Source organism: Epinephelus lanceolatus, chromosome 10 (genome assembly GCF_041903045.1).
Source record: "Epinephelus lanceolatus isolate andai-2023 chromosome 10, ASM4190304v1, whole genome shotgun sequence".
NCBI lineage: Eukaryota > Metazoa > Chordata > Actinopteri > Perciformes > Serranidae > Epinephelus > Epinephelus lanceolatus.
The window spans coordinates 20,964,592-20,976,025 of NC_135743.1; the positions used below are offsets into that span (position 1 = coordinate 20,964,592).

Consider the following 11,434-nt stretch of genomic DNA (forward strand, 5'->3'; position numbering starts at 1 on the left):
GAGCAGCTAATTAATATTCACTTATGAGCACATTGCACAGTTCGTTATGCGATGGCCAGGTCTTGCACACATGCTGCCAGAAAACAAGAATTACCGCTGAAAGTCACGACATAAAAGATGGAATGTTGCAGAGCTTTGTCCAAAGAGTATGTCAAAGTATCAGAAGTTCTCTGAGGGAATTCAAGACATCTGAGGTAGGGGGAGGGGTGTTCATACTTCGGCAGCTTGAGGACAACACAGATTTCACAGTTTCAGCACAGAGGCTCAACAAGTGCATGTCTGTGGATTATGCAGCTGCATTCAGTTGTAGCTCTGAAGCTTTGAGGAAAGATAGCGAGGGAGTCTTTATCTTAAATGGTCTGATCTAAGGAGACCTAATTTTCCCACTGCGAGACGTCAGAGACTGAGTGCTCTTCTTTTTCCAATGCACTTTATTGGAAAACAGGCACCACCCACAGCTCCATAGAGGCTTAGCAGCCAGGTGGGCTGACAAAAGATATTCTGTAATAACTGCTTGAAACACAGTAAATAGAAACCTTCTGTGCCCCCCCCCCCCCCCCCCCCCGATGGCTTACATGGCAAGCAGGATGTAAATTCCACAGCTTGTTCTGAGACTATCAACTGCACATAGTCTCTTCAGAGGAGACTCTAGGCTTCAAAATGAGAGCTAAATTAGCACCATGAATTACCACATTAATGTGCACAACATCTCAACCCCCTATAGACACCGCTACATAATTAAGAGGCTGTGTCTAAGCGTTTGAGACTTCAACACTGCACAGATCTCTGCTAAGAATGGATGACACCAGATAACGCAAGTGGGCCGGCACACCTCCAGTTGGCTAATTGGTTCCCAGCTGAACAGAATAGATTACAGTGACAGGCCTTCCATGGGATTTATACTCATAATAGCATTTTATGTGGTTCTGCCAGTAACTGAGAGCTAATATCTGTTTGTTATCACCTTGCTTTATTACAATTGACTGTCAACACCTGCAAAGAATTCAATTAGTCCCCTTTGAACAATTTGGCTTTAGCAGAACATCATGTATGTACATGAGGTCTGCTAAATACCACATGCATGCAGCATTCGCCTTAATGGAAGACAAGCATGTCCGGCCGGTGGCAAACTGACAGAGGGCAGCAGACTTCAACGCACACAACAAGGTGTTATGGGATCCAAGGAAACACGATCTGCTAACAAAGAGTGTTTACCTTTTCAAGTCAGACCATCGGGAGCCTTGTGCTCTACATTTCTGAGCAAACATATTGCACATGTATGCTATGCACTGGAAGAGTAAACAGTCTCTGTCAACAACTGACAACAAGTGAAGTCCACATCTTAAAGAAACTGAAATAGTCCAAGAAGAGAGCAAGCAGCTTCCAACTACAATCTATAAGGGGTGTAATTTAATCCTAATAATCTAGTTATAGCATGCCTACAGCATGTGTAGGGGAAATTACAGAATGGAATGCTCTTTATGACGTAACTCAGAAAACTTGCTGAGAAACACATGCTTGTTTTCAGCAGTGTCCACAGGGAGTACTTCCAGTGGCTTCACAAATCCATAAACCCAAACATTTACACCTGGGAGTGGCCTAGTTAGACAAACTTCATCTGTTGGCCCATGAGCAGCCAGAGAGAGAACTCCTGGTCGTGCAGAGTGTTTTTACACTTTAAGACTTGCCCATACTTCAAAGTTCTACTTAAAAGACTCAAGTAAAACTGAATTCAAACGGTGGCATGTTAACCAAGAGGGAGTATTATTAGAAGACGAGGAGTCCTATGATCCCTTGTGTTAAGTGTTCTTCCGAGTGACATTAAGTAATGAGCATGAGCCAGGGTGCTTTTGGCTCCCAGCTTTCACTCCTTGAATCACGATCCATAAATAAAGGCCACAGTGAACTGGCATTGGAAGCTTAATCAGGCAATTAAAAAATGACAGGCATATGATGGCTGTGACAGGTTCTTTTTTTTTGAATATCTGAGTATCAACACATCATATCAGGTTCTGTTGGGGTTTTCCTGCCAATATTATCACTCACCATCTTTTCAAATCATAGCAAAGTCTGGCAATTCTCATTACTTCAATATAAAATCTAGGGCTGGGCGGTATACCAGTTCATACTGAAAACCGGTATTTATTTTCATTATGATATGAATTTTTCATATACCGCAATACCGGTGAATAGCCCAAACAACATCCGGAACGTGCGCGGCGGGAAAGTGCTTCAGCGGGAACCCATTTCACCGCTGCACACCACAGGCACACTTGAGTGGGTGAGAGTGAGAGCACAGAGAAAAGTTTAGAGGCGAGAATGGCTGCCGGAGAGTCCTGAAAGTGACGACCCAGAAAAACTCATACCAAAAAGAGCAATGTTCCCCCTATATGCAGCTAGCAGCGGCACACCACTGTTTACAATTCTCCTCTTCTCTCTGTTTCGCCCTGACACCTAACCCTAGCCCTAACCCACACACCCACACCCACACACAGGTGAGCACACCAGAGAACAGCTCAGGCCACATTTTCCTGACCGAAGCTGACCCGCCCCAAGTCTGAGCATGGCACTTATGGAGCGGAGCCTGTGTTGCGTTCAGGCGTTGTCATGTAAATAACAAATTCCGGCACTTGAATAGGCCATAGCACAACACAGCAGCATGTCAGGTGGGCCGAACACGAGCAAAATACCGTCAAATACCGTGAAACCAATATGATTTTTTTAAAAAAAATGTGATATGAAAATTTTGTCATACCGCCCAGCCCTATTAAGATCTTAAATCTTTACAGCACCAGAGCTTACATTCTTGAGTCTGTAAACTTTGCAAAAATAGTATTTTGCACTCAGGCTCGCCCCAGCAGAAGCTGTGGAACAATACTCAGCAGCTCACAGGAATTTCTTTTCACACCTCTAGGATAGAAAATACTTAAACTGTTTGAATGTCCCAACTTTGCAAAAGAAAAAAAATCCATTTACACAAAACCTTCAATAAAAAGATGGACAGTGTAGCCCTTGAGGACAGAGTAAACAGGTCGTGACTGGCTGGACTCAACGGATTACTGCTGGTGCCTTGAGCAATGGCACACTCAACACTGAATCCAAGAATGACATTTTAAATGACCCATTATCATTCATGGATGACCGGGAGGGACAAGTGAGGACTGTGCAAGCTGGACAACCAGGGGAATCAGACAAAAAGCCATTTCAGCATCAGTACTTTCTGTTCTAAGTGTAAAAAATCTCAACACATGCAGGACTCAGGACAAAAGGCTCAGTGGAGGAAGACTGAAACGTCCAAGCTTGGCGAAGTGGTGACAGTTAACACATTCTTTAATCTCTCCAGCATGACTCCAATTATGGGCTTCAGTACTCATCAAGTGAAGAGCCATACTGCAGTGAAAAGGAGGGCAGTGAACTTCAAAGAATAACTCATGGCACACAGCTGCAGTGTGGCCAAGACGTATGAAGCATATAGGCGGTAAGTGTACTCCCTGGCAGAAAAAAAAACTGTGCAAAACATCTGTAACGTTTTATATACCAGATTCTTGAGCTGTAAGATCAGGAGGATCAGTTCATTTTGGCTGCTCGTCAATAATGGCAGGCACTGTGTCTTTGCCCCTCTCCCTCCCGAGAGCCTTTATGCACCAAGGTTATTGAAAACCAGTAAAGGGTAACAGCTCTTTCACTTCCGCATGTGTACCCAGCATCAGCACAGCCTGATACTTGTTACACACGATCATTTCCAAAGCCAGGAACTGTGTCCTGTTGCCAGGTGACTAATTGTTCAATGCTGGCAACCAAATCTGCAGGACCGAGCAAGCACAAAGGAGAGAAAACATTTAAACAGTAGCTTTGTTATAGAAGGTGATTGATGATACATTTATTTGATTCTCCTCCTGGAAATGGAGACGTTAAACTGGCTGGCTGGCTTTCCAACACCATAACATATTGATGTTCACAGAGAGGTCAAGAAACACATTTATTTCAGGGTGATGTAGGCTTTGTTCCGGACAAGAGAGCCGTGTGAAAAATAAGCTTTTATGAGTCATTGTTTGATTGTTTGGAGCAGACCATTGTGCTTCTCAAGTTGCTTGCGCAAGCCAAGTGTTGGTTTAAATTATTAATAACGGCCTGCTGCTGGTATATTTTAGTATGATCCTTGACGCCATATCTGCACAACAATACTGCCGGCTCACATGGGGGACTCCTCACATGATGGCTGTTTCTGAGCAACAGAATTGTGTGATCCTTACTGTAATTTACAAGCATATGTTCCACAATAACTACTGAATGGAGCACAATTCAGTGACAGAATTAAATGTCTGTTACAAGCATAAACACTGTAGATACCACCAGTAGATCTACCTTTATTAGGTTGTCTTGTGACTCACAAAAAATAGTCATGTATTATAAAGTTGACAGAATCTAAGCCACTGATCTACTGATGAAATGGAAAACTGTGTCAACTGCAACCACTAATTGCCAGGATGTCCTTCGGCTATGACGCCTAAAATGATGACTATTGCTTGCAACCCTGTGGCACAACTACAGCTTGGATAACCATTAAACTGGTCAATATTCATTATTACTTTAAAGCCTATTTACTTAAATGTCATGAATATGGAGTAATCGTATTAAATGAGAGGCAAAGACATCTATTTCAAAGATTGAAGGCATCTTTTTCTTTAAAAAAAACTTGAAACTTCTGTACTAAGCCATAACCTAAGTAACACATTGAAAATAAGATGTGTGTTGCTTGTAACCAGACTTAAAAAAAAAAACAGTCAAAGTAGCCACTGTGATGTCACCCATTAATTGTGGAATCCTGTTTTGAAGCCTTGAGTTCACCATTTTGGATTTTATTTAAGTAAGAAGTTATCATGTTTGGACAAGAGAGTGAAGCTGTGGAGGAGCAAGGTGTGGATCAGTCTGTGAGCCCAAAGACGCAGCCTGTCACTCAAACTCTCGACACCCTCAATTATGTGCAAATTTAAGCCTTAATAGAATGTAAACTGAGAAGTTACATAAAAAGCCCCCATTCACAAATAGATAATTTAGCTATAGAGACCAAAAACACTTTTTGTACCAGGCTGTGAACATGTTTATATGTACTGTAAAGTTGAGCATTTCAACATGGGTGTCTATGAAGATTGACTTGCTTTTGGAGCTTGCCTCAAGTGGCCAGTAGAGGAACTGCAGTTTTTGGCACTTGGCTTCATTTTTCAGCTCCAGAGAGCCACTTGTGACACATTTACTCAAGCTTTGCCAAGGGTGGGGTTTCTAATGATGTACCTGGAATCTTTCCCACACAGGCATTATCGATAAGGACAATATTGTGGCCCATATCTCTTAATGGGTTAGTCAAATCCTGTAACTTTGGACTCCACACAACAATTATTGTATTACTTGAACTTACTCATAGAGAGTCATATGTCTTGTCAAAGTCTGACCAGACACTGTCTGGGTCTTAAAATGCAAATTATATTAAGCCCATTCCTGTTTGATTCTGGCACACTGCTTTAAATTTCAATTTCATTTACTAAATGCTGTGATTGAATTTAAAGAATATAGTAACTGTAATATGCAGAGCACAGTTCAACAATGATTATACAGGTGGTTTATTGGTCAACCTTGTGAAACTGATAGTGTCTCCCACCTTCGTTATCGCCTATTGTTTACCATAGATACAGCAATCCTTTAAGGAATGGGCAGGTCTCTGAGTGAACCATTTACTTAGCAAACAAATGAGGTACACAACTGTGGCATTCCTGAAACACTTAATCAAGACTTAATGGATCTTAAGAAATTAAACATCTGTGCATTTTGCAAATTCAAAAAACACCCTGTGAAAATAGATTTAAGATCACAGTCATGTCTACTAACTACGAGGCAAAAAACTTTTCCACAGGTGTAAGAATCAGCAAGAACCAAAGGAGTGGACAAATAAATCAATAAAATCTGACACTGGCTTTTCACTGTATCGCAGTAAAACCAGGTTACAGCATTTTTTTTTTAAACAATGATTGATGAAATTACAGTTCTGGGCCTTACTATTAAACTGTGACAAAGGACACTTTTCTTAGCTGAAGCACTTACATGCCCACTCAAAGTGGAGTGGTTCCCTCCTGACCTCTGGAACCTGAGTGTGCCCACGCTGTCCCAGGAATTAATGAGTATAGTCTCCTGCATTTCCCCTTATACACTGCTGCTGCTGTCTTATAAACAACAAAAAACACAAAATAACAAATTATCTGACTGCAATATAAATACCTGTAATTCCACTAATGTACTTCTATGTCTGTATGTGCTTGAATAGCTCTTAAAGACAAATGTAGTGAGTATAACATTAAATAATTCTCATTTGCGCCTCTAATTCCTGATACTACAAGTCTGTTAGTAACAAAAGAGGCTTGCGTTGATAACAACTAGTTAAATTTGCACAGCCAAAACACAGTCGACAACCACAGTAATAAAACTGTAGCACTGCTGAGAACATGGTCATGACTATTAAATCACTGCAAGCCTCACATGGTGTGGTTGTTATTGTATCGTTTAATGAATATCTGCCATTATCTGATGCAACACACCATAAAGTAAGATACTAACAATCAAAAATGTTCTCAAAGTATGCATTCTTGTTCAACAGATCTGTATCATGACATCACATATTAGCTAAATAATCCTTTTTATTTCTCTGACTCTGCTCACTCCCTTTTCTTCACTCCTACTGACAGGAAACAAGGCTCAGGTTGCAGTCCAACTGTCACTACAACAAAAACTATTCTCAGATAACAGCACCTCTGTATGTACTGCTGTGTGGCTTTCGTGGAGTCACACCGAAGTAACACACACCTCTTCAAATTGTTTGCCCAGTTGTGAATTATGAATGGTAGGTGAGACTAACTGGACTTGTAAGACATGTTACAAGGAACCTCACTGGAAGGAAAGGGACGATGAAACCAAGCTGCTTCACAGCTATCAAAGGGAAATACTAAAAGGTGTGTCCCACCACCCACTTGTGAATTATTACTACAGAATATTACCAGAGAAATTATAAAAGTGAAAGCTCTACATTAAAGCTGGTACCTGGAGAATGTTTGATTAGGCTATAAACTATTTTAAGCATTACACTTTAGAAGTGTACTCATTGTTTATGAGAGTTTCTTGTTACATGCTGCATTGAAATGAAAGTGGAACAAGATCTTTTAGATAATAGCTTAACAGATCCTTTCAAACACATCCTTCCCCTACACAAACAAAACAAACACTGCTCATTTAATGTGGACTATATAGCAGGTTTCCAAAGACGACTGTAGCTTTTGAGTCATAGACTGATAAAAAACATTATTACTTGTGTGTGACACTGGTCTGTAGTGTAATCACAAGAGTATGTCTCCTAACGAAAAGGACCTTGCCATTTACTTTAACACTGTTAGGGGATATTCCCAGTGAAATTACATCCCCAGGGTCTTGATTTATATAGAAAGCTTTTGCACCGGGTATAATCAATTCAAGAAAAGTACTCATGTGAAAAGTAAGGACAGAAAGGCACCATGCACACTGGCAGGATTGCTTAAGAGATGAATGGATTGTGGCTGTGCTTTTAAGCTTGTAAGATATGTGGTCCATGAACGCAAATCGGACGCTGCGCCAAGGCTGAGTAGTGTTACCGCCACACTGAGTTACCCACAGCCCATTTTCAGCCATCAGAGGGATAATCAGAGGCTTAAGTTCACCACTGTCGGCTGCTGTCAGCCCATACACTCATTCTGTCTCATTACTTTTCTCCTTCCCCTCTGCTTGCTGTACTTCCATCATTTCTTTAACTCACTCTCCTTACCCTCATCTCTCATTTTTTACTCCGTGCCCTTGAGTTTGCGTCCTAACAGAGAGCCACCCAAGCCAGGTGGTCCTTCTCTGCCTGTCCTCTCCCCAGAGACACTGGGCTTCTCGCCCAGACAGTGAGGCAGTATCCTCCCTGGCTACAGGCTGCTGCTCAGTCAGGCCCCTGATGTCACAGGCAACTGACAAGCTGCTGGCTCTTGGAAAAAGATAGCGGGGGACAATGCAGTGTTTTGTAGACAGCACAACACGAGGAGGCACTGATGACAGGGGGAGAAACATGATGGTACTTAGAGAGAAAGAGGAAGACAGGAGAGCATCAGTGAGTGGAGAGAGGAGGAGCAACAAACGGTGTCGACAGAAAATACTACAGCAACAGAGCAAAGTGAGGAGCTGGACAGATGTCTTGCAGTCTGCACCACTGTTGGGAACAACCATAAAGTGGTACACCTCAAATTTCCCTTTGGAGACATCCATGAAAATGTCGCAAGGCTCTGGCTCACAATAGCATAGCAGGAGGTTCCCCTGTGTTGAAAGCTTGCCAAATCGTTGCTGTCAAACCTCCAGACTGCTGCACCAAGCTGCTTAGTCATCACTGTAGCAAGGAGTAAGGACGGCACTAGCAAAAGACCCCCTCTACATTAGACTGACAGATCTGATGAGTAACCTGCCTGAGCAGCAATATAGATCTATCCTGTGAGCTTCCAGCTGAATTGAGCTATTCTGGTCCAACTTGTTCTGTCAGCTCGTGGCAGCTTAAATTGGTATCCAAAATATAGACTGCTGGGTGGTCAGAGATTTAACTAATGGGTTTGATCTTTCTGTTAATCATTGTGAGCACATCTACGGCTATATGTGCAGATGTTGCAACAGCATCAAGGCTTATTTAAGTTGATTTATCTAGGCTATCTCTGCTGTAGTTATCTGAACCCAGTCTTATCGTCAACATGTGATTCAAAGAGCAGCCTAATAAAACAGACAATTGTTTTGACATGCTTGTGATAATCCCTCTGAGCAACTGCTGCAAATGTGCTAAGTTGCCTTCAATGACAACCCCTGGTAGCATTTCCTGGACAGGCTGTGCTCCAGTGCCGGGCTTCAGTCAACATAACATGAGTGACATTTACATGATACTCACCTAATTTCATTAAAGAGGCCAGCAGCACCCATAATGAGATTTCAAAGGGGGTCTGTATGTGTTCGTAGTCGAGGCTCAGCACAGGAAACGCCTTTTTAGTGTAGTTATGTGCTTTCTCGGTTGCTTTATGTTCGTTCAATTTTTCCGTGTTGCAGCTCTCCGGAGGGCTGGCAGCTCCAAGAGGGAACATGAACCCCCACAGCAGCACCAGAACCATCAGCAGGAGCAGCCCCCGCTCCGGGAGACTGGTACCGGTGCCAGCCGTGCTGTGTGAACTTTTCCTCGAAGGCATGTTGTTGAATTAAAAAGAAAGGGGTGAACGAAATTAGTTGGTAAAAGTCCGCTTGAAAAACAAGCAAGTTCAACGGTCGGTTAGCTTAAACCGAACCAGAACTCCATTGTGTCAGTTACCAGTTAGCTAGCTTGACTTCGGTGTAGCCAGGTGAACCGTCGCACCGACACAGGCCGTTGGAGGAAAGCAGGAAACGCCAAGGTGCTGGGAAGTGGCAAGAGTTTCTTTTCACAAGTATGTCATAAAAAGCGAACCTAACCTATGTATTTTCTTTTACAGCGGCGTTCCACAAGTTTCTATGTCAGTGACTAACAATGTCCGCGTCGGGGGAAAGATGTCATTGTTGATGCTGGAGGCAAGCGAGACACAGGGGCATCCCCCTCCACGCCTCTCCTTCTTCTTCCCTCCGACTGCCCGAGAAACACGTCCGTGAGGCGGCGGTGCTCAGATACTGACCTTGAGGAGAAGCCACACTGCTGCCACATTGCATTTTGCCGCGCACTTAAGTATTTCAACTTTTTGATATCAGTGTCCGTGTATGCGGCATTTCCACCGTGTGTTCCCCGGGAGGACGAGACCTTGGTCGGGGGGGGCTCTGTTCAAGCGGGAGGATGAGGAGGGAAGACTTGGGGTTTGGTCTGACCCGGCGTCACAGGCTCGTCCCGGGGTTGTCAAGGCAAGTGGCGACAGCTCCTGTCTGCGGTGGTGTTTAGCTTCATACAACCTTCAAAACGCACACCCTTTCGCGGAGGTTTGGTGGGTGGGAGGAGGAGGAGTAGAGTGAGAGGAGAGGGGAGGGGGGTGGACGACTATAGTGACACCTATAGGAAAGGAGGTTTAAGGTATCTCTTGGGTAAGAACAAGAATTGCATCTCTATAAATGCTCAGACAATTCTCACATCTGTCCCTGAATGCTTTGTCTGTAGTGTTAATAGCAGAAATCGGATGCCGTGTCAATGTCATAGGAATGCTGCTTACCTGCTTCCAAGAGGTCAAAGGTCAGGATCAATTACAGACCACACCCCAGAGAGCACTATTTTATCCTCAAGCACACTTAACCAGACTGCTGCAAATGCTCACTGCTTTAGTATTGCCACCTTAAATCACCATGACATCCTCCCAGTTGTTACCATTGCCTCGCTGAAAAGATTTCCCAGCCTATATGTTGCTTGACTGTAATCAGCTAATTACACAACTACCATTGCACAGATCAGTATTTAGCCTTTAGTTAGCCCTGGTTACATGAATCCATCCGTAGACATGTGCCCTGCCTTAATCTCAGATGATGGAAATTATACTTGAGGACACCAGATTTTGCTCCATGATCTGAATACTTATTAGGCCTGATGTGACTGAGCATTATGAGCAGTAATATTCTCAATGGCTGTCTGAGGAGTGGGGGTGCATACATTTACAGAAATTGACTTTAACAGGAATAGAAAACTGGGTATTAATATCCTTCAGGGACATTATGTTTGCCTTAGAGGTCAGGTGTCAGTTTTGGCTACCAACCAGGGCACATAAAGCAAGTTCAATATATTGCGGCGTACATGCATGCTGTAATGAACCAAGGGCGGAAGTGTCATTTCAACACGTAGGGGCATATGAAATGGGGAGTTTCCTCTGCCACATTTTTATGCACCGGTTTGTACATTTTGTCTTTAATTTTGCCAAAATAAAAGTTCTCTGCTACTATCAGCCCTGCAATAGTCTGGCGACGAGTCCAGGGTGTACCCTGCCTCCCACCCAATGTCAGGTGGGATAGGCTCCAGCCCCGCCGCGACCCCTGACAGGATAAGCAGTTAGAGAAAATGAATGACTGAATGCTACTTTCATGTTTTTTTTCCATGGGAGACAAATGCACACGTTCTAAATTTAAAGGGTGACATGTGCCCCGTGTCATCCCCCAAATCTACAACTATGTATGTATTGAACCAAGATGCTTATATCCAGATATAGTCATATGAAGGAGTTTACAGTTTGTCTTTTGTTCCCTCTGTGTATCTGTGGGAGTGGCCTTGGAAAGTACTTGCATTGCAAGTTCAAAATTATGACTCAACATAACCGTGAATTTCCAAGCACACCTTCCTGATAAAATCCCTTTGAAGCAGGTGTGTTGTTTTAAAATGCCTGCTTGTGTTTAATGCTACAGTCTTATTAAA

General features: G+C 43.0%; 1 protein-coding gene across 2 annotated transcripts in view; it reads right to left on the reverse strand.

The window, feature by feature from the left end:
• slc9a1a (solute carrier family 9 member A1a) overlaps positions 1-10,012 on the reverse strand; it is a 36,127-nt gene extending 26,115 nt beyond the window's left edge. For both annotated transcript variants that reach the window (XM_033640442.2, XM_033640441.2), the window contains exon 1: positions 8,981-10,012. In XM_033640442.2, coding sequence (XP_033496333.1) covers positions 8,981-9,272 — 292 coding nt within the window. In that variant the 5' untranslated portion in view covers positions 9,273-10,012. The remainder of the gene's footprint in view (positions 1-8,980) is intronic.
• Positions 10,013-11,434: the final 1,422 nt, after the last annotated feature.